Here is a 23,947-nt window from a genome sequence, read left to right as displayed (position 1 = left end):
CATATATGTAGGAACAAAGAATGCAGGCCCTACCTATGTAATGGGGTGAACTATCCTGGAAAGCAGTGACTCTGAAAAGCATGTAGGAGCCATAGTTCATTGAACGCATGAAGAGGGGACTAGTGAGTGGGAGTAGGGAGGAGATTTTACCTCTGGATACAGCATTGTTGAGACCAATATTGGAATAGTAGGTCCAGGTCTGTTGTCCACATTTTAAGAGTGTTGAAAAATTTAAGAGGGCGTAGAAATGAGCCACAAAATTATTCTAGGGATGAAGGAAATGCCTTATGGTGAGAGACTTAGAGCTCAATCTACTTAGTTTTTAAAAAAATATAATTGAGTGGTGACTTGATTACAGTCTATAAGTACCTCTCAGGGAGAAAATGGTGGGTTCTAAAAGACTCTTTAATCTAGCAAAGAAAGACATAACAAGAACCAATGAGTGGAAGCTAAAGCCAGAAAAATTCCAATTACAAATAAGGCACACATTTTTAACAAGGAGGGTGATTAACTATTGGAACAAACTACTAAGGGAAGTGTTGGATTCTCCATCTCTTGAAGTCTTCAGATCAAGATTGGATGTCTCTCTAGAAAATATGCTTTAGCCAAATGCAAGTTATTGGGCTCAATATAGGAGTAACTTTATTAAATTCTATGGCCTTTACTGTGCACGAGGTCAGCCTATGTGAACTGACAGACTTTTCCAGTCTTAAAAACTTTGAATCTAATTAAATAAGTTCTCCTAAAACCTGCTTCAGTCAGTGATGTATTATACTCTGGAGAGTGAAGTTAGAAACATTTGTTATGAAGTTAATATTTGAATAATGTGGCTTGAAGTTAAATAGCAGTATTCTGAAATACTTGGTGAGAGAAAATTTCAAGACTAACAGTAAACTTGATAAAAAGAAAAGGAGTACTTGTGGCACCTTAGAGACTAACCAATTTATTTGAGCATGAGCTTTCGTGAGCTACAGCTCACTTCATCGGATGCATCTGATGAAGTGAGCTGTAGCTCACGAAAGCTCATGCTCAAATAAATTGGTTAGTCTCTAAGGTGCCACAAGTACTCCTTTTCTTTTTGTAAATACAGACTAACACGGCTGTTACTCTGAAACCTGTCATTAAGTAAACTTGATAACATTTCTTGTATTAAAAGGGTGGTGTTATATTTTTGGGAATCACCAGGTGGCGCCAATACAGATAGTCATACAAATTCTATTTAACAGAGGGTGGGATGTTGTAAAGCCCTCAGATTGACATTATGGACAGAGCTAGGCCAACGCTGAGCACGTATGAAAATTCCACCCTGAAAGTATAGGTAGTTAGATCTTGGAGAAATGCTAATTTTTTGTGGTGATGCACTTCTTTTTTAGAAGCGGAGTATGTCACTAGAAATGTTGATTCTCTCTGACAGGACTCTTTCTTCGATACAAAGCAGCTGCCTACAGTATAGATACATAACAAGCAAACACTACATGTTTTCAAAACATAGTTTTCTCATTGTGTCTTTAGGTAATGTAGTTTTCTTTAGGATGCAGATACACGTGCCACAACAACATGGATTTAACAGCAACTGTCAAATTATGATTATATCTTTATTTTCACAGAAATCTCCTTTGTTGTTTTGTTGTAGAAATCAATGAGACTTTTGCTTCTCTTATAGAGATTTGATTCATCTGGTGTGTGGAGAATGAGTGACTATGACACTGAGACACTCTTGTTTTTCCTGTAGTTCCATCTGGGACACAGCCCCAAATGAGCAATGACACTTACATGCGAATAGTAACGTTTCAGGGTTGTTTCTTTAACAGCCAGTGCATCACTTAGTTCTTCTTGGGTTCCCTGGCCCCTTTCACAAGCTAAATAGCTCTGCTTGCCTGTGGTCACTCTAAATGAAAAAGAAATTACAGGAGCTGAGATCCAGCCCTTTTTCTCTGCAGGACCTCAGTTGACAGCACTTTTCTTGAACTAAAAATAGTATCTAACTGCTTCATTTGAAGAACAAAACTATTATACAGTTATGGAAACAATGATCTAGAGCAGTGGTTCTCAACCTGCAGGCTGCATGTGGCCCACCTGTGTGCTAAAGGGCGGCAGGGTCCAAGGCTGGGGCTGCCACCTGTCCCCCTGCAGCAGGGACCAGGGTCGGGGCTGCCGACCAGCCCTGCACAACGGGGTCCAGCTTTGGGGTCTGGCTGCCGCCTAGCCCCCACGGAGCAGGGGTCGGGGTTGGCAGCAGGGTCGGGTTGGAGCTGCCACTTGGCCCCGCACAACAGGGTACGGGGTCCCTGCTGCCCAGCCCCACCACCAGGGCTCCGCTCCTGGCCCCACTCTGTGGAGAGGTCTTTGGGCTGGGGGCACTGGGTATAGTGGGGTGTGGGAGGTGCTGTGGTTCTCAACCTGTGGCTCAGGTAGCACATTGTGGGCCGCATATGTGGCCCAAAATGATTAATCTGATCTAGAGACTTGAGGAAGGAAGAAAAGAAAAAATAACTGATTTGAGGAGTCTGACTGCGGTAGTTACTTACTCTTTACTCTATATGGGACTCATTGGCTCCACCACTTCAGACCTCAGATCTGCACTTTTAGCATAACAGAAAAAATTTCCCTTCAAATTTTCTCATCCTACTTTGAGCAGTGTCTTCTGCTTCTGTTCGTGTGAGGAAATGAGGCCACCTTCATACAATCCAATACCTCCCCCTTCTCGCCTTCCAGAAATGATAGGTCAGGACACAGGCAACAACAAAATCAAGCAGAGGAAAAATTCCAAGTGAGGATAGATTTGGCCATAGTGTAATATTTCCTTCCTGATTTCAGCCAGATGGACAATAGCATGAGATATATCCTTTTCTGCCCTAGACATAAAAGAGGGAGTGTTGATATCTTTGTCCTATTTCTATTTTTTTTCTGGACAATAAAATTAAACAAAAGGGCGTGTTGGTATTTGTTGGATTTTGAGAAAAGTGATGGACCCTATCCATCTAACTAAAGTCTGAAAATAGTCTTTCTGGGCCAGTTAAAAACGATCAACAACAAAACCTCAACACGCTCCCAGACTGCAGCTTCCCCAGGATGGAGCTCCTATGTGTTATACATGTTAAACATGTCCTATTCAGAGCTGACTCTGACTTTGTGCCCTGGGCCAGGTGAAAAGACTTTTCCAAAAAAAAAAATTAAAAAGTATATCTGAAATTGAAATTTCTACCAGGAAGATGGTTCTGAGGTTTTATAGGAGGTCAGCATTATTGTGCCTTTAAAAAACAGTGTTTGTTATGTTCATTTTTTTAAAAAAAGCTAAAAGAAAAAAAGAGGGGGAAAGAGTTCTTTTATGGTCCTATTTTATCTTTTTTTTTTTTTGTCTTCTTTTTCAGTCGACTTTTTGGCAAAATACTGCATCTTCAGCCAGGAGAAGTTGGCTAAGTACAAAAGGTCTTTTGAAGCGGTAAGTGTAAATTCAGACTTCTTTTCTTTTCTTTCTTCCTTTTTTTTTAATACCCCTCTCCCCTCTCCTCCTGTGTCAGTAGACAGTTAAGCAGAAATAATAAGCACCATTGCTTGCAGTACACGTCCCATGAATTACTCTGACATCAAATGTAACTTTAGAATGGAGGCACGCTTTATTCTCTTCGGCGAACTGTTCCCCTGTCCGTTCTTTATTTACATGTCGTGAGCCTTAGTGCTGCACAGCCAGTCAGAACGAACACACATACACACACGCACACACACACACAAAGAAGGGAGGCCATTAAACAAATTAAAAGGGATGGGGATGACTAATACAGTACTCTTGGAATCTGCAATTTGATTAGTCTGAGTTTAATACACAAAAGCAGCGCCGAAGCAGGAGGGGAGTCGAAGTGCTCTTTAATAACCTTCCACAATTAAATTATGGTGATGAATTTAACTATTCTGTGCTTCTAAAGGGGTCTTATTATCTGATTGACTGTGAAAGAAAGTCAGTATTTAACCAGGCTTCTTGAGTCCAGCTATCAGGAGACATACAGTAGTTTTATGCTTTAACAACTCCTTTTTTTTTTTTTTTTTTGCATGCCTCTCCCTATTTAAATTCATTTGTGATTGGAGAATGATGGCTCTTATGGTTATTCCACTGTGTTTGATATGACAGGGCATGATAACCCTTTTACCGCTCTACTCAGAGAGCTAGGACTAAAATAAAATGATTGTGTTTTGTCTCCTGGTTGATATTTTCATTTTAAAATTGTATAACTTCACTGTGCTTTTCACCATTGTCTGATGATACATCATTTGAATGCAGACATATACACCTTTACCATCTTCATTCATGACTTTAATATATTCTGAGACCTCATATTTCTTTCTATCCTCTCACTCACTCACTTCACTGTCCGTTTAGCATATGCTGAATGCCTAGTGAATGGTTGTAAATTCAAAGTATCTATATAAACAGAGCAATGAAATACATTCTTCAAAATATCACATTTGTTTTATTGCCTGAGCTTAATGACTATGTCTGCTTTAGCGGCAGAGTCCTGTGGTACCTTACAGACTAACAGACGTATTGGAGCATAAGCTTTCGTGGGTGAATACCCACTTCGTCGGATGCATGTAGTGGAAATTTCCAGAGTCAGGTATAAATATGCAAGCAAGAATCAAGCGAGGGATAACGAGGTTAGTTCAGTCAGGGAGGATGAGGCCCTCTGCTTTAGTTCTTTAGCCATCTTCCCTTACAGACTTCAGTGTTAGTCTGAGGTCAAGATCAGGTAGCTACCTTTATACGAAATAAGAGAGTGTAATAGAAGCAGAATCCAAGTATTAGAGCCTGTGATACTGCTTTTACCTTTCTCACTAAGGGTGAAAATCCTTTGATCTTCACGGCAGGGTTTTGCCTTAATATTTTAAGTAGATCTAGGTAGATGGGGGTAAAGAGACCACTATGCTGGACAGTCATTCATTTAGGCCCTGATAGTGAAACCCATTAGCATGCGGAGTTGTCCCTTTTTCTGCGAGTATCCTCGTTGAAGAAAATAAGACTACTGGTGGAGTTAAGGAACTGTACAACTTGAGTCAGCGTGGTAGAATCTGGCTCTGAGTTTGTTCTTGCGTTCAGTGTTTAACATGAGGGGCTTGGCATTACTGTCCCTGTTGTAATACTGTTCCTTTCAGTCCCCTCTGGAACTGAGAATGCTGAAGGGTCGCCTTCAATGTACTGCGCAATACCCTTTCTCCCCTCAAATATTCTAAGGGCCAAATTCTGAGTCTTTATTCAACTTTTACTATGCCCACTACATCAGTGAATAAGGACTGAGGGCAAGATTGTAGCTAGCCCTCTGCAGCTACACAGGGGAGTAAAGAGGCATAAAAGCTCCCCCACACGTGTTCTCTTGAGAAGTTCACCTGGATTGCTGCTGTGTGGGCAGGTAAGAGAGTGAGCCGAGCCCTGGGGGAGCAGCTCATGTTTGTTTGTTTGTGTTTATGTTTGTTCTGTTTTTTTTGTGAAATTTTCAAGCATTCACAAAAGAAATGTGACATCAAAATACCGTTTCATCCAGCTCAGGAATTACTCACCATGAAGAGAGAAGCTAAGGCCCATGCAGCTGAGAAGTGCACAGTGAAAGTCAGCACTGCATGTAAAGGTGGCTTTAAGCCACCTTTGCAGAACCTTTATCCTAGACCAGCTATGCCCCAGGGTGGTCCCCTGGCATAAGTTAGAGCAGCCTAAAGGTTGATCTAGTTTATGTGGACTACCAATTGTCCCAAAGAGCTGTTAAGGTAACTGAGGATTGTTGAGTCACAGGGAAACCCTGGCCATACCTGTTTTCTTGTACTCTTGTCCCTTACATTGGCTGCAGGGAGGGTTGGGGCATGTGAACCATTATGTTGGTTCTGTGTCATGGGAGGAGACCCCTACATTGAGGTGATCCTCCCATGGCCAGTTAATCCAATTTTAGGGCTGCTTTGCACTGCTGCTGTGATTCAAAGTGGCCTCAACAAAGCTGCAGCCCTATCAGTTCTGAAAGTCTTCCTGCTTAGTTATTATCATATTTCAATATGCCATTTATAAATGTTTGGCCAGATCTTCAGGCAGTATATATCTGTGTAGCTCTACTGACTTCAACAGAGCTTTGCCATCCTACACCAGTTGAGAATCTGACTCTTTGTTTTTAAGCAATACTTTTATTAACAATTGTATATTTTTACCTGTGTGAAGTGGCAGTTGAGAGCAGCATCTTTTACCAAGGACACTGGAAGGAAAAGAGTTTGATACTTCACGGGAAATTTCATCTTCCAACAGTAAAATTCTTCCTCTGCTTATTAAGCTAATATTAACCCAAGATGTGATTGAACCAATTATAAACAGTCAGACATGTCAGTTTTCAGCAAGATGCCAGCAAGAGATTTGGAAATACAGATTTTAATAGCATAAAAATAAATTTCAAGTAGAATTCCCAATTTGTACTTAGTGAAAAGGGCATCTCACCACATGAACTCTTAGGATGCTGTGCTGAGCAACATTTCCTTTAAGAAGATTGTGCTCCCAAATTAACTTGTTCTGATGCTAAGCATAGCAGAAACAGTGCTGCTGCTAAAGCAGAACAATTGCTTTTCCTTTGTAGTCTGCCTGCTGGTTTGTTCAGTCCTGCTTTGTGTTCCAATCCTTGGCTGAGTCTGGGACAGTGGTTCAATAACTGTGAAGCTCTGTGTTTAGATCCTAGCCAAATCAGTGACACACAAAATAAGGGCAAGCAGTGAATCCTGAATGTTTCAGGTCTGTGAAATCAGTTGTCAGAATAAATGAGCCAAAGTCCTGTATTTATTTTACTGTTTTATGCACCCAGCACCTTTGACTCTGGGTATTTAATATATATTTTCAGCTAGCAACACACCACCTTAAGTTAAATCCCACACTGTGGATAGCGAAAACAGGTCCTTCTCTGTACCATTCCAGCCCACCTTAGGAAAAACCTTGACAGAAATAACCCATAGTCAAATGCAAAAAAAGATGATGAGCAATTTTACGTGTCTTTGCCAAAAGAACTTCAAAATACAAAGTTGTGCTCAAACTATTGAAGAGTTTGGCTGAAGGCGTAGTGGAAGGAGGATTTTAAATATGGACACAGAAACTCTCTAGCTCACCATGTAAGGGAACAGCATAAGATGTATATTAAGTATAAATGAGCCACTAAAGAATAGTGTGCAAAATGTAAATATGTTCAACATTCTCAGAGAAGGGTAGGGGGATCATACCAAACACTAGCACCGTGGCACTAAACATTAGAAAAGGGGATTTAAAACAAGGAGGAAGCTTATCAAAAAGGCAAATGGAGAAATTTAAATCCTTAGACTCAGTATGAAAGCTACCATGATAGAGTCAGAAACGCATTCATGCCCCTAAGGAAGCAGGAAGACAAGAAATAAACAGTATGGTTAAAGGGAAAGTTACAAGAGGGTAAATTAACTAAACAGGTATCAATTAAAAAGAAGTCCTGTCAGGTTCCCCCCGAATGGTGTGCATGAATTGCCATGCCCTTGCTGTACTACACACAGATGTGTGCCTGCTGCCTGGAGGATCTGTCTTCCACTAGATTTTTCCCTCATCTGCCTCTGGTGGTACCAGTTGGGAGGGAAAATGAACACAAGGGCCCCCCACTTTCCCCAGCTGCATCCACTGCTGCCAATCTGTAAGGAGGTGTGGCACCAGAGCTCCCCCTTCCTCCTCTTCTCTCCTTCCCTTTCCTTTTCTCCCTCCTTTCCCCTCTTTCTCTCCCTTTTTTTTACCCTTCTGGGCGTGAAAATATACATGTATAAAATTAGAGTAAGAGCTCTGAAATAATTGTAATTGTTGGAATGATTTTTTGTTGCAAAACTTCGTAGTTAATTGACTTTGAATGCCTTGTTAATATTCATTTTGTATTTTTAGTGTTTGTATTTTGGTTAATGAGAACTGTCCCCTTAAGAACAGGGTGGGAGCCTGTGTTGTAGTATGCTTGAGAGACTGAGAGCAATGTGAAGAAGATTTTGCCTGTATGCAGAGATTGGAAGATCCTGCTCCAAAAACATCAGAATTAGATTTAATAAACTTATCTTTCCAGAAAGCAAGACTCATTCTTAAAGATGCAACGTTAGCTCTTAGCAGGGGACTAACTCAGGGTGTTCGTAATGTGCTACAGAGCCTTTCATCTGTAGGTCACCAGTTTGACTCCAGAGTAGCTCATCAGGGTTTAAAAATTGTTCCTAAATAATGGATGCTTGGTACGCTCCAGTTCCAAGTCCCTCAACATAAACCACCACTGTTAAGTGCACTAGATTGCAAGTTCTTTGGAGTACAGAGTTTTTGGACAGTGCCTAGCACAATAGAGCCCAGGTCTCCGGTGGATCCTCTAGTGCAGTGGCTCTCAACCTTTCCAGACTACTGTACCCCTTTCAGGAGTCTGATTTGTCATGTGTATCCCAAGTTTCACCTCACTTAATAACCACTTGCTTACAAAATCAGATATAAAAAGACTCACAGCACACTATTACTGACAAATTGCTGACTTTCTCATTTTTACTATATAACTATAAAATAGATCAATTGAAATATAAATATTGTACTTACATTTCGGTATATAGTGTATATAGAGCAGTATATGAAATTTTAGTTTGTACTGACTTCACTAGTGCTTTTTATGTAGCCTGTTGTAAAACTGGGCAAATAACGAGATGAGTTGCTGTACCCCCTGGAAGACCTCTGCATACCACCAGGGGTACTTGTACCCCTGATTGAGAACCACTACTCTAGTGAGTGCTCCTGCAGCAGAAGCCAAAATTGCATTACTCATGATAAATGTATGAGTTGGCTACACTGTAATCTCTCTCTCTCTCTCAGAGGCAGGAGGAGTTCAAAAATCAGAAAACAGACCAAAACCTGGATCTGATCTTTTTTTAAAAGCTAAACCATACTTTTTGGGCCAATCTCCTGATTTTGGAGCCTGATTCATGATTTTTGAGCATTTAAGGTTGGCAATACCAAGCTTGGCCTTTTCCTACATTCCTGTGCACTTTTTCCATTAGATTTTTGCCATAAGAGGCGGCTTCCTCCAGTAGGTTGCAAAATGCAAGTACTTGGAATTGACTCCTAGGTAACAAGTGGTGACGGTCTCCCAGCACACTGTCATACTGGCTCCCACACTTACAGTTAAGCTCACTGAGATGCACTGCCTATCAATGAGATCACAATGTCTGAGTCTGACAAAAGCCTTTGTTCCTAATACGTTGCCAAAACTTATTCCAGCACAGCTTGAAACAGTGTAGGGGAAATTCTGACCCCTGTAGCATTGCCAGCCTCAGTGAGACCCATGTCAGCCTGCTGTACGGGGACTGTTTGCACGAGTTAAAAACTTATTTGGGGGCAGCTTTCAGCCCATGTGCATAGTTTTCAAATTTTCGATGAGGTTTTCAAAACCTCATTTTGACCAGGTTGTCCCCTTTTTTCGGTGGAGCCCAGCTCTTTAAATGAGCATTTTGCTGCACAGTATGTAAGTAGGGTCCGAACTGAATCCTGCCTCATTCACGGTGCATTCCTTGATTGCATTCAGGGAGGTCGAGCTTTTCGGCTTCATTTGCTGTTTGCCACTGTACTGCACAGTGAACAAAGCAGGGACTTTTAAAGACCTGCCTCATTTAGGATAAAACTCACCTCTAAGCAGAGGGGCCAGCACAAGATCCATGCACCACATAAGCCCTGGCTATGTTTTACTGTGTCACATATGTCATTTATAATGGCATATGTACCACTTACTAAAAGGTGAATTCGTTACCAGTAGTAGTTGATGTGCACTTGTTCAGTGCTGTAAAGACGTGAACATGCAGTGTTTCTGAGGTAGTAATGGAACACTGTTCACTATGATGCCATACTTATTTTTGTTAACAGTTTATGCAGTTCATTGGTAGGCAATCATTAAAGTAATTTTTTTTACAGCAAAAGGGAGCTACCATGCAGGCAGGTGCTGAAAGCAATGAATCAGGTGAATGTAATGTGACAGCTCCACCGCTTATAACTTTCCAGGATTGAAGCTAAAGTATAAACCACAGGCTAGAGAGGCTGTAAAGGTCAAAAGTTCAGCTCTGCTCTAAAAGTTAAAAATGTGTCAAATCACCAGTTGAGAGGGTGTCAAATCATAGATTTGCTACTTTCATATAAAGCTTGAATATTTTCTAATATCTCAAGTTATAAGCTGTTCTCCACAGAAAGAAAGGTAGGTGTTTGAAGTTGGAAAACCATGATTTTCCCCATTACAAATGTTTCTGCTCAAAAACTGGAATATTTCACATTGGGGAAACTTCATGAAAACATGTTCTATGTTTGTGTACAAATTGTTTTCATTTTTGCAAGTAAAACTGTATAGGAGAAATTTCACCCTGAGCTGAATTTGAAAATTCCTTGAAATTTCACGACATTTTCAATTCTCTAGTGTGAGAATTAGCAAAGTGTATTAATTGAAATAGATAGTCTTGTACAGCTCTAGTCCATGGAATGCATAAAATCACAGTGCAGTACTGAACACAATTTATATCCAGTGCATTCAACAGCTGTACTGTGATATGCTGATGCTAGTTATTCTGAATGTGTGAGTGTGTGTGTATCTGAGTGTGTGTGTGTTTGTGTGTGAGTGTGTACAGACACACACACACACACACACATAAATAGTAGTTTCTAAGTTACCAAACTCTTTAAGATAAACTTGAACTAAAGATTCTGACCCATGGCTTAGGAAAGCTCCATTTTTGAGACTCCATCACGGTCCTCCAGCTCCCTCCAAATGTGTTTCCCCTGTGCATATCTGTCATTGCAATCACAGTACGGTTCACCCAGCTGGGAAGGCCAACAAGCTGCTGCCTTTGAGGCTGTCTGCCAACGATGGTCTGTGGAGCAGACAGCAGGGAGTGCTGATAGTGCAAAATGGTCGGCTCCCTCCCTTCTGCCTCTCTTCTTGCCTCTTTTTACTCTTCTTGAAATTGAAGCACAAAAGAAAATTCTACTTTTCAAGACTGTTCAGTTTGCATTTGCTTGCAAAGTGTTTTCAACAGAACAGTCACTTTCTGTGCAGGCAGTGACAGCTCAATCGGGGGGTAAGGTTTTCTTTCAGTCCTTGTCATGTTAGGCCATGTCAAATTAGACATTTGGGATTTTTTTTTGTCTTGCATCATGGACTAAGATGCCAAACATTAGGAAACAAACTAAATGTTTGCATCTCTTCACAGCTTGAATGCATCCCATACCTTGCCAGTGTTCTTGTGCATTATAGAATCGGGGAGCACATCCTTCTTCATTCATGGACCTCTTAAATCCCATATTTCTGAGAAGTCTTCCATTCTTAAGCATCTGTCTAGACCAAAGGCATATTTTAAGGGGTTTACTAAGCTGCTACTCTTACAAATCAGTGACTTGGGCTATGAAGTTGATTGAAGTAGCGTATTCAAATTTCAGGATGTCCCTTTTTTTCATTTTTAGGTTGCTATTACTTCATTCCCTCTTTAGTGTACTTGCTACATTATGGCACTAATTTAACTGTGGATAAAAATTTGCACAGCTGTTGAATTTCTTGGGAGGGAAATCAAGGTTTGGATGATTACATGAAACAAAAAATATCTTAGTATTTCACCCTTGAGGTTTTCACTTTTTTTCCCACAAAAAAACAAAAATGCATTTTTTTTTTTGCCAGACGTCCTCATCAAATGATTTCAGAGACTTCTAGACACTAGTTCTGTGGCAGAAAAGGCCAGCAACCTCTCCTGCCATTGAGACCTAGATCCTGCTAATACTTAAGCATGCAGTCTTCTTTGTCATAAGAGTGACATTCACAACACTTGGCTCTCCCTTCTACCCCTTCCAGTTCCCCCTGCCAAATGAAATTATTAAACTCTTAAAAAACAAAATAACAGAAAACTACCCCAAGCAGAGTTTTGACCCTAAGAAGTGACAGACTTCTGAAAGGTCCTAAGACCATCACTATTGCTGTTGATTTTAGGTGGAAGACATTCAGATACTACAGAGATAGGCAGTATAAAATTCCAAAATAGAAAGACTTACTTAACTTTAAGCATATGAGTATATCCTATTAACTTCAATTGAGTTTTAGTGGGACTTTGGCTAACTTGCATGTTCATTGAAGAGCAATTCAATGTCTGTGAGTACTCAAAGATTTGAAGTTCATATTATTAGGTTGGTAAGCACTGAGGATTTGTAATGTGGTGTAACGGGCACTTTGGGGCTTCCTAAGTCATGCACAATGCACTTTGGAGTGTACCTAGTAGGAGAATCCCCAGCGTGTCCTGCATTTCACTGCAACAGCATTCTGGCAGTTCAGTAGGCCCACTATTAGACCTTTCAGATACAGCAAGGATCTTCAAAGGTCCTATGAAGGGGGGTGGGGAGGTGCACCTGATGAGGGCCAGGGAAGCCTGTTCTGGTTGTAGGGAGAGAAGAAGGGAGTCAAGGCGAGGAAGACCTGGAAGGCAGCACAAGGGTACTGTTTGAGGTTGCAGGTTGGAAGGGAGCCTATGAGGGCTGGGAGAGATGGAGCTTTAGTTGAGAGGATGAGAAGGAAGAGCTCCTCATACGAATGTTCTTGGAGTTTTAAAAAAATGTTTGTTTGGGGTAGAAAGTTGAAGCTCAGATCAGTTCTTGCTTAACCAAACTGGTTTAGCTATCTCTTTGTCTGTCTATCTCTCTTTCTTCCCCCACTCCCCCCAGGAGCCTGTAATCCCCTGTGACGCTCCCATTCACTGCAAGTTCTAGGGCTAGTACTAACCCAGAGAGGATCAGCCTAGATTTCTGAGGTACGTGTGCACAACACATTATCTCCTCAAGAAACTTAAATACTCAGTTCTGTCCATTGATAAATGCGGAAAATCGGAGCGTACAGTCATTCTTCAAGTCCTAGAATACAATGGCTACCTTATTTGCTTTCAGGGGCTACTTACATTCACATGATATTTGCACTCTTGAAGTTCCTGTCATGCTAAAAGTCATATTACCTGTTGAAAAGTGACTGAGTGAGAGGTGCCTGGTGGGGAGGTAAGGAAACTTGGGATGGATCTGAAAAGTGTCCCTCCTACTCCTCAAACAGGAAGACCATGGTCATGACACAGAATCTTATAGCTGAAAAGTTTTAAAGCTAGAGAAAAAGGGAGTTAGGAGTCTTCAGGGACCTTCCCTAAGAAGGGAAATGCAAATAAACTCTAGAAAATTTAAATCCCACCCAAAGGATGGTTAGCATGCTGACCATTAACATTGTGGATATTTTTATAGGTGGATACTGATGGAGATGGATACTTGAACTGCCTGCAAGTTTTGATGGCTCTGAAAGAAATTGTCCCTTCAGATGCACTAACTGATGCCGAAGAACTTTATGTATATAGGGTAATCAGATCCAAAGCAGTCTCTCTGTTTATGCTTTGAATGATATGGGAGTAGGGAGCAAATGTAACAGATATGCACACTATTCTTCATGCAATATTTTATGCATCTATAACACATCCCATCCAAGGATCTCAAAACAAGCTCTGCCTCATAACATCCATGTGAGGTAGGTAATCTGGATAATACTCACTTTACCATTGGGGAAGCTGCACAGAGATGTGTGAAGGCCACAAAACGGCCTTTAATTCTAAGAGCCGCTCTAACTCACTTGATGACCTAATGGGCTATTACAAGGCCACACCTACCGCAAAATGTGCGGGGTTTTTAATGTTCCATGGTTGTCTTGTGTTACCCTTGGTTTAAACTTACGTTATCATCATTGAAGCCTACCACCCTAGTTTCTGACCACAAATCAGTCAGCTCCTTCTTGGGACACTGATGGCCAACAAGATACCACAAGAACGAATGAGCATGTTAGGAGTGATGATAGGCTAGTCCTTGTATTGTACTACAGTAGTAGGAGGGATGAAAGACCTGCAAGGCCCAAGTAAGCCAGAAAACATTAGGGGTAGATGGGGGTGGGCTCCAGGCCTAGTTAAGAGATGGTGGGCAGGAGGCCACCCATGAAATTTTGATTTTTTTTTAAACATAGCAGTAATCATTTTCAAATTGATCCACATAACTTTTGGCCTTGCAGGTGTGAACAGAGCCAATAGGAAGCATGAAAGCTGCTCAGAGGCTAAATTTTGCTCTTGCATAGATTTTTTTTTTTTAAATTGGTGGCTTACATTTTCAACAGTGACTAATGATTGGGGTGTCTAATTTGAGACAACATTTTTGGGTGCCTAATTTGAGACTTATATAAAGGGGACTGGTTTTCATAAAGAGCTAAGCTAAGTTGTTTCTATCTGGGCACCCAAAATCACTAGTCACTGTTGAAAATGTAGGCCTTTATCTGAACTTTCGACCAAAACACACACATTGGTCTCCAAGCACAGCCCCTTGGTTACTTTGTATTTTTTGAAAGGCACAGATATTAAATAATGTATTACTTTAAATTTTGCTTAAATGTTCAGTTTTATAGCATGCTATGTAAGAATTATGGTACAGTATGAAAGTCTGTTGATGTCCAACATATAAACATTCAGTTTTGCTTTCCTTCTAAAAGCAAACTCAGTGATCCAGTCCTTAGCTGTGCCAGCTTACCCCAGTTGAGAATCAGGCCCTCCGTTGTTTGCCTTTTTGCAGTCTTTCTATCATGATCCTGTTTGAAACATAGAAACTCATTTGACAAAGAGCATAAACTTGGTTAACAGAAAACCGGTACCAGGAAACACAGAAATAAAGAAAAGTATAAAATCCTCTATGATTTAATCTGAACCTTACAAAGGCTTTGTTTCTTTGGACACTTTCTTTGAAAAGACTACCACTTCAAACAAAAACAGAGGGAAATTAGTAGGAAGTGATTATGGAGACAGGAAATCTGAAAGCCATGAAACTGTAAATAAAGTGTTATTTGTACTACTGTATTTGGTTCCCTGCTTTACATTCTCAGCACGAAATGTTAGATAAGACTTTAACACTAGAGCGGGGACGAATTTCATATGATAAAAAGAGGAGAGCCCATTTAGATAAATGACAGTGACCTTGGATTGATCTGAACACATTTTTAGCTAAAACTTGGAACTACCCAGCCAGGCCCAGTTGCAATTTGTTCATGGTGGCAAATGATGTGACTTGTTGAGACATCAAACACATATCAAATGGCTTAATTTTAGTATTCCAAAGCAATGGCCCCATGGCAGACGCCAATGCTAACATCATTATACAACTCATATTGCATGATGACAATCCAGTTTGGTGATGCCTACATTTATTGTTTACTTTTACTGACTCTAGAAAGCTCATCTTTTCCATCTGTCAGCATTATTGTGCATGATCCACAAATAAATCTAAAAAGGCTGCATTACACTATACACTCAGACCTTATTTAACGAGTGGCCTTCTTTTATAGCAATAATAAAAATGAGTACAGACTTTAATTACTTCCATTATACCATGTTTGCTTTGTCAGTGGTTTCTAGTCTATGAAAAATTAAACTGCAAAGTTAGCCCAGCAATTTTTGTTGTTTGTGCATGTGCCTTCAGTAAACATCCCCTTTTTTCTCCCTCAGTGTTCATGCATTTTGTTCCCTGTTAACATTAAACATCATTTGCAAAGCTAAGACAGAAGATAAGAGCAGGGTACCTGAGCAGGCCTATATGTACTATGCCAACATTTTGTACAAGACCAGCTTTGCACAATGGGAACATTAAAGGAATACTTTATTATTCGTGGTTTTTGTCATGAAAGGCTAAAAAGGGAGGATCCAGGAACAAGTCTTTGGACAGCATTCAGTGCCTGAAACACAAAGACAAATGGAAAGCACACATATACACACACCAGCACCCCTCCTCCTCTAGTTTCATGTGATAGGTATTTAGATCACAGCCACAAGTTTCTAGATAGAAATTATGCATTCAGAGTGCGGAACAGTCAAAGGGGCCTTGTAATTAGAGAGAGCATAATAGTTCTTATTGCTTTAAGGTGCTTTGTACAAAAGATTACCTGTGGGTTCTCATTGGGCACATGTGTTATAAGACTGTTGTCCTTAGTGAAAGCTATACTATCCAAAGAGGGACAGAGAAGTAGGTGTGGTTTGTTTATTCTTTAAAACCTAATTTTGATCAGGATGTGAGCAAACACAGGAGTGGATTCAACTTCCACTGTCCTTTCCCCTCCATGCTAAAAGGCTTTAGAGGCAAAAGTTGACTCTTTATATAGATTTGGGGGGCGCGGGGAATTCTCTACAGTCTGGTAACAAATTTTATTATGTTGGAATGTTTCAAAGTAGCTACTTCCATGATGTCAGTACAGTCGAGGCAGCTAGGTTGTGTTTATATTTATGGGAAGTTCTGCAACAATAGGGTATTGGAGCAAATAGAAGACAATATGAGCAGAGGGGAGAGAGGACAAAGAAAGCGCATTTCAATATAATATAAATTAATCATGGATGGTTCTCCCTATTATTATTATTGCTAGTGTTACAGCAGTGCCCTAAGAGACAGTTAACACAATAATAATTTGCTTTGCGAGTATTTAGCTAAGGATGCAGTTACTGTTTAAAATGTGGGCATGTTGCAAACATGTGGTATCATGGGCATACTTGAAAAATATTCTAAAATCTTACTTGATGAATATACTGTACAGAACTTTTTGGTTTTAATTTGTTGTTAGGGAGAGGAAGTCACACTGACTTTCCAGTTGTGTGGCAGAGAATGTTTGTGCATTAGGTAGAAGGTTTTTGTGTGGTCTTCTATACACTGTCTTAAAGTGAATTCTCTTAAAACACCTACCACTCTGGTGTACATATGTGCAGGTGACTCTATGTGAATCAGGTCCATAATGTTTTGAGGGGATCCTACAGACCTACAATGCAATGTAGTGTTTATCAGGCTCATTGTCAGGTTTTGTGCTGAAATTGCTTTGTTTGTTTTGCTGGCTATGCTAATAAATCTTGTCTCTGCTTCAATCAGAGCTTATTATCTTTTTTTTTTTTTTTTTTTTTTTGCTAAAGCAAGGCAGCAATCTGTTCTTTCTAAACCCTTCATCATCTTTGCTTTCTCCATCTCTGTTTCCCCAGATCTTAGAGATTGTTGACTATTATGTAACAGATGGCCTGACAGACCTCCGACTCTTCGCAGTGATGGCTAGCTTGGCACAGAAAATAGCAGCACTGGAGTAAGTATTCAGAGGCCTAGATGCTCATGAATTTTAACTCCTCGCTGACAAAGGAATTTGAGGGGGCGAGAGCCGATCTATCAGTAGCTAAAGTAATTAAAGACTTAGATTGCTCTCTAGTGCAGAGTGTCCCTTCACTATTACAGGCTGTTGATATTAGATTAGGCTAGGCCATGTCCTATTTGATCTCTAAACTATAACTTCTCGTCAAAACAATGGGACAGCTTAATCCAGAAATTGATACATTCCAACAAGCTTCAGACAGTGCTGTTTGTGTGGCTTTTAATAAAAAGTATACCGCGGCGTCAAGCCAAGACAATACATGGGAAAGTAATGAGAATATTGTGACAGAGTTCACTTTTGACTTTCATTTTTAGTCCATTTCTAGTTACTGGAGCAAGCTTTTCAAAAGCACCTAATTGATTTACGAGCGGAAGTCCCACTGAAAGTCAATGGGACTTGTTCTTCTAAATCACTTGGGCAATTTTGCAGATCTCACCCCTAGCCCTTAAAGTGTATGAAGCTGTCCAGATGCGTGGCCCGTTTTTCATAGGTGCTGAAAAGTTCCTAGCAGCTCCTTCTGACTGCAGTGGGAGTTGCTGAGTGCTTGACATTTCTGTATTCTGGGCCACTTGTTCAGACCACTCAATATGGATACAGGAGCAGAACTTCAAGCCTCTTGAAAAAAAAAAAAGAAACACACACAGGCACTTTCTTTTTCCATGTATGTTCTTGTGTGAAATGTCTCGTTTCAGGGAACTCTGCTGTTGCTGTTAAAGTATGAGTCTGGTAGCAGAGGGCAGTTCTATGCGCACACAAAATCTGCACTGGGCCAAATCTCAGACTCAACATACAGGTCTAGAAAACAGGTGGTGTAGTGGCCCATGTGTACTGTATGTAATGCTATAGGGCCAAAATTCTCCCCTTAAGGGTTCTCTAGTTCCCATGCCCACCACCCACAATTCACGCACAGACAGACACATGCATGCATTGTCCTTCCTCCAGTCCATCTCCAAAATTACTTTCCATGTTGAGTGGCAGGGAACCCCCAGGGCACCTCTATAGCACTTTGGGGCACAGACTCCCCCACAATCTCCTCCTCTCCATGCAAGTGTTAAATGAGTTAAATGTACAGTGTAACAATAGGGGAATGCAACTCAAGGACACTAGCCAATGATTCCAAAATCAGTAAAGAATTGCTTAGGTTCAGAGTGTCCTAATAATGTCTCTTAGTAACATTAAATTGCTGTGTTTTCATTTGAGTGACAGGGTTGAAATTATCACTTTGATAAGGGTTGGAAATTCTAAGCTCAGAATTTCCCTGCTTTTTGTAGTTGTGCTTAAGGTCAAACAGCACTGTCTGGTCAGCAGAATCTGCCTTTACAAAATAGCTTCCATTTGGGATGAGAACTCAGCACCATTGTTCATTGTAAAATTGGCATCTCCATCTCTGTCAGTTGTATGCCCAAGTGTCAGGGCTATGAAATAACTCCTGAAAAGAAACTTGTGTATTCAGTCTGCGGTAGAAACCGGGGGAGCCAGGGCAAGGGTTACACTTGGTTGGACAGACAAATAGTGACACAATTATTTTGTTAATTTTATTTTGTACAGAAAAGACTGTAGACAAGACTTTTCAATAATTAGAAAGTCAAGTTTCATTCCTAAGTTAGATTGGTGCCTGGCCCTGTGCACTGCACCGTGTGGGGGTGGGGGCAGAGGATGCCAACAACCTTACTCCACCTTGCTCACCTGCACAGTGACTCTGCTAGCCTGTGCTCACAATCACAGCCCATACACAACCTGAGCACAAGGACTGCTCCAGGCTATAGCTGATGGCGACACTGGCATCCCCAAATGGGGAAGGGCAAACACAAATACTATGAGCACTCTGCATTAGCACTGGCCAGCAGAGCTTGTAGGGCTAGAGGGAGTACACATGGCACTCTTTCACAGGGGTTAGTTTTGGTCTCCCTTTCTCTGGTGCTTCAGGTGGCATTGTGCTTGAGTTAGGGCTCATGGGACTTGGACTGCAGGGCTCTAAAACTTCAGTGTAGACTTTCAAGCTCAGATTGGAGCCTAGTCTCTGGGTCCCTGCGAGGGAGGACGGTTCCAGACCTTGGGTTCCAATTCTAGCCCGGATGCCGACACTTCAGTTTTATGGCCCCTAGTCCTGCGAGCCCAACTCAGCTGACCCAGGCCAGCCATGGGCGTTTAACTGTGGTGCAGACATACCCTATGAGTTCCTGCTGGGGCAATGCATCTCTGCCCCTTCACCCATGGGCATGGCTCTGGAGCCACAATTTAACTCCATACGTTTCTTGTTTACAGCCCAGTATTCAACAGCATCTCAGAGGACAGGTAATGGAACAGTGTTCCTTTCACTTCCATGTCACCAATTTGAATCTGACACAGTCACCGTTGATCAAAAGCCAGGGTTTGGGGGTTTTTTTACGGCTATTGGATGGGCTGTATAAAATGAGTTGGTCTCAGCCCAGTCCTGGAGGACAGCCCCGTTTCACAAAATCTACCAGCACAGCTGCCACTCTGATTGGTAGAGCCATAAGAAACCAAGAACTGAAAGGACGTGGGGACCGAAAGCTGAGTAACAGTCATTCCCTCAGTGGCGTGGCTGAGGCACATTGGTCACGTGTTGTGAGCAAAGATAGTTTTGTGGTTAAAGACCCTGGACTCAGGCCATCTGGGTTCTATTCCTGGATCTACCAAAGATTTCTTGTGGGATCTTGGACAAGTCATGTAAGCTCTCTCTGCCTCAGTTTCCCATCTGTAAAACTGGGAATAATGATACTTATGAGGGAGTTGTGGGATAAATCCATTCATATTTGTGAGGTGCTCAGAAACTACAGTAATAAGTGCCATTAAAGAAAACCCTATCAGTAAATAATCCTTGCACTGTAACTGCTCCTGCTATCTCGGGTCTGTGTTTTCTGTGAGGTGCTTAACATCCACTCCCAATGAAAAAATAGTCTTCTGCCTCTAGGACTGTTATTCTGGCATTTTTCATAAGAACTAATTCATGAAATCCCCCCATCCCCCAAAATAATATCCATTAAAATGATTTCCATTTGACTTTGAAGCTACTAGAAGCCAGGACAGTATGATCTAATATGTTGAGGGACTTTAGTAGCTGTTAATGCAAGGCAATTAATTTAGTGTTAACTGAAGATTGCTATGTTGCTGTATTAACATCCTGACAAAAATCATAGGAGTTTTCTGGAAGGCACTATACTGTACCGCTTTAGTTGGCTGGCTAACGTTTGTCAGTGGAAGTGCGAGCAGCAATAAAACAAAAATCCTGTTTTTCTTTATTTGTTGTTGAATTTATTGTGTTTAGACAAGCTGTTTTGTGAACTTTAGGCAAGTGATCAGGTAGGAATAACCTGATTTCTAAAATCAATAAAAGACAAGTGCAGCCTAGTCATTTGCTCCTCTATGATTCAAATGTTCCAACTTCAAAATAAATAGATCTGCAAAATAAATGCCACATCTGAGAACTACTTGAGGGCAAATAAATGCAAGTATCAGGTTCTTATCAGATCTTTCTGATGATAATAGCCTGATCACTAGGGACAGTCTGTTAGTGTTGGCCCAGTGGGTCAGATAACAATGCAGACTTTCTCTCTCTTCCCTTTGCTGTGACCTAGTCCATCTGCTTCTCTCTGGCCATATGGTATAGAAATATCTGAGACGGGAGACATTACAGTTTGATGCATCTGAATGTTCTTTGCTTTCATTGAATCTTCACAGAGATGGCATTCCTCTGAATGCTTTTTTGAAAGAGTTTTTTTTTGCATTTTTAACTAAGTTTACATCAACAGGGTATCTAACAATGGATTACAGACCGTAAGGAGGGAGGCTGGCTGTATATTACCTGCCTGTCTTTAAATGCCATGAAATATCATTTTACATTAATGTATGTCTTGAGAAAGAAAACAGATATCATCACACTGAGGATTTAAAAATAGTGTTAGTCTGCTAGTAACCCTATTTACCATTATATGTGATGCGTCTAATCTGAATACCGTCATTATGTGCTACTAAGTGAAGGAAATGTATCATCTGGAGGACACAGAACTGTGGGCTTAATGTTCTCCCTCTTCCCCCCGACCATTTGAACTGCTGGGGTGGTGCAAAGGAGGCTAGAAAGCCTGTGGATCGCCCTAGCTGAGGATTCCCCTGGTATGGTGGAGTCCCAAGGCAGTGTAGCCAGCTCCTATGCCGTCCGTTGCATGGAGGGGATATGGCCAGAGTTTGGTCCATTCTGGCTATTCCAAGATGGAAAACAGTTCCTTTGGGGGCCACTGCCAGACAGCATAGCTTAAGCAGTGCCCCAACTTCCCTATTTAATCACAACAAACATTCTTTTCATATGTGGAGCATACAGGTATATTCTCCACTCAGTGCACGTTCAAAACTCCACTTAGTCCTAATGAGAGATCAGCCTAGGCAACAATGCATAGTGAGTATACAGTTCTTCTTTTCAATTATCCTTTTACTAGGAGGAACAGGTAATTATTAGAGAGGCTTTAACATAACTCATCATTTACTATATGTTCATACAGTGTCCAGCATTGTTGGGCTCCTATCTTGATGGAACACCCTAGGCTAGGCACTACTGAAATAAAAATGTTAACTAAGATTAATCAGTTCATAATGGAAGTAATTATCGGAAAATCAAAGCTGGTATATTTATACAATGGTTAAAATAGCAAACCAATTTTAAAAAATGTATGGGTACAAGGGTTTGTTAATATTTCAATGTCTTTATTGATTTAAAATAATAATGATACAAAACAATGCATTCAGACCCCAACAGTGTGGACAGGCAACAAACCCACCTTACAGAAGTTAAATCCAGAACTGCTACATCACTATGCTCCTGAGCGTCACAATTGTACTTCCCTTGCATTTTTATATTCCTCCTATAGGGAAAACTATAGAATTTTTCATGAATGAAAACAATAGGGTTCTCTAGAAATGTAAGAGGATTCCATTACAATGAATAATAATATTGAGGTTACAGGGACAAACCATCCCGATGTGTGGAAAGAATAGTAAATATGGCAGGCGACCAGCTTGGCTTAACAGTGAAATCCTTGCTGATCTTAAACACAAAAAAGAAGCTTACAAGAAGTGGAAGATTGGACAAATGACCAGGGAAGAGTATAAAAATATTGCTCGGGCATGCAGGGGTGAAATCAGGAAGGCCAAATCACACCTGGAGGTGCAGCTAGCAAGAGATGTTAAAAGTAACAAGAAGGGTTTCTTCAGGTATGTTAGCAACATGAAGAAAGTCAAGGAAAGTGTGGGCCCCTTACTGAATGAGGGAGGCAACCTAGTGACAGAGGATGTGGAAAAAGCTAATGTACTCAATGCTTTTTTTGCCTCTGTCTTCACAAACAAGGTCAGCTCCCAGACTGCTGTGCTGGCCAGCCCAGCATGGGGAGGAGGTTACCAGCCCTCTGTGAAGAAAGAAGTGGTTCAGGACTATTTAGAAAAGCTGGACGAGCACAAGTCCATGGGGCTGGATGCGCTGCATCCGAGTGCTAAAGGAGCTGGCGGATGTGATTGCAGAGAAAACTCATGGCGATCGGGGGAGGTCCCATACGACTGGAAAAAGGCTAATGTAGTGCCCGTCTTTAAAAAAGGGAAGAAGGAGGGTCCTGGGAACTACAGGCCAGTCAGTCTCACCTCAGTCCCTGGAAAAATCATGGAGCAGGTCCTCAAGGAATCAATTCTGAAGCACTTAGAGGAGAGGAAAGTGATCAGGAACAATCAGCATGGATTCACCAAGGGCAAGTCGTGCCTGACTAATCTAATTGCCTTCTATGATGAGATAACTGGCTCTGTGGATGAGGGGAAAGCAGTGGATGTGTTGTTCCTTGACTTTAGCAAAGCTTTTGACACGGTCTCCCACAGTATTCTTGCCAGCAAGGTAAAGAAGTATGGGCTGGATGAATGGACGATAAGGTGGATAGAAAGCTGGCTAGATTGTTGGGCTCAATGGGTAGTGATCAATGGCTCCATGTCTAGTTGGCAGCTGGTATCAAGAGGAGTGCCCCAAGGGTCGGTCCTCGGGCCGGTTTTATTCAATATCTTCATTAATGATCTGGAGGATGGTGTGGATTGCACCCTCAGCAAGTTTGCAGATGACACTAAACTGGGAGGAAAGGTAGATACGCTGGAGAGTAGGGATAGGATACAGAGGGCCCTAGACAAATTAGAGGATTGGGCCAAAAGAAATCTGATGAGGTTCAACAAGGACAAGTGCAGAGTCCTGCACTTAGGACGGAAGAATCCCATGCACCGTTAAAGACTAGGGACCGAATGGCTAGGCAGCAGTTCTGCAGAAAAGGATCTAGGGGTTACAGTGGATGAGAAGCTGGATATGAGTCAACAGTGTGCCCTTGTTGCCAAGAAGGCCAATGGCATTTTGGGATGTATAAGTAGGGGCATTGCCAGCAGATCGAGGGACGTGATCGTTCCCCTCTATTCGACATTGGTGAGGCCTCATCTGGAGTACTGTGTCCAGTTTTGGGCCCCACACTACAAGAAGGATGTGGAAAAATTGGAAAACAATTTCTTGAAACTCAGAAAATTCAAGCTTTGCTAAGATATTATGTGCTGAATACTCAGAGCAGATACCCTGTTTTTTTCATACAAGACAAAGAGGTTGAGCTCCTGCTTTAAGTGTAAAATTGAACCTAACATTAACTGTGGTAATAAAATGGGTTCATCACATAATGAATCATTGTATTATGAAC

The 23,947-nt window shown here is 41.3% G+C and overlaps 1 protein-coding gene across 1 annotated transcript in view; it reads left to right on the top strand.

Moving 5' to 3' along the window:
• Window positions 1-23,947, top strand: part of C1H12orf42 (chromosome 1 C12orf42 homolog) — a 253,372-nt gene that overhangs the window by 196,275 nt on the left and 33,150 nt on the right. Inside the window, exons 12-14 of the mRNA XM_048831554.2 lie at window positions 3,372-3,442; window positions 13,274-13,384; window positions 17,068-17,165. Of these exons, the coding sequence (XP_048687511.2) occupies window positions 3,372-3,442; window positions 13,274-13,384; window positions 17,068-17,165 (280 nt within the window). The remainder of the gene's footprint in view (window positions 1-3,371; window positions 3,443-13,273; window positions 13,385-17,067; window positions 17,166-23,947) is intronic.

This window comes from Caretta caretta, chromosome 1, assembly GCF_965140235.1.
Source record: "Caretta caretta isolate rCarCar2 chromosome 1, rCarCar1.hap1, whole genome shotgun sequence".
NCBI lineage: Eukaryota > Metazoa > Chordata > Testudines > Cheloniidae > Caretta > Caretta caretta.
This window is presented reverse-complemented; position numbering and strand designations above follow the sequence as displayed.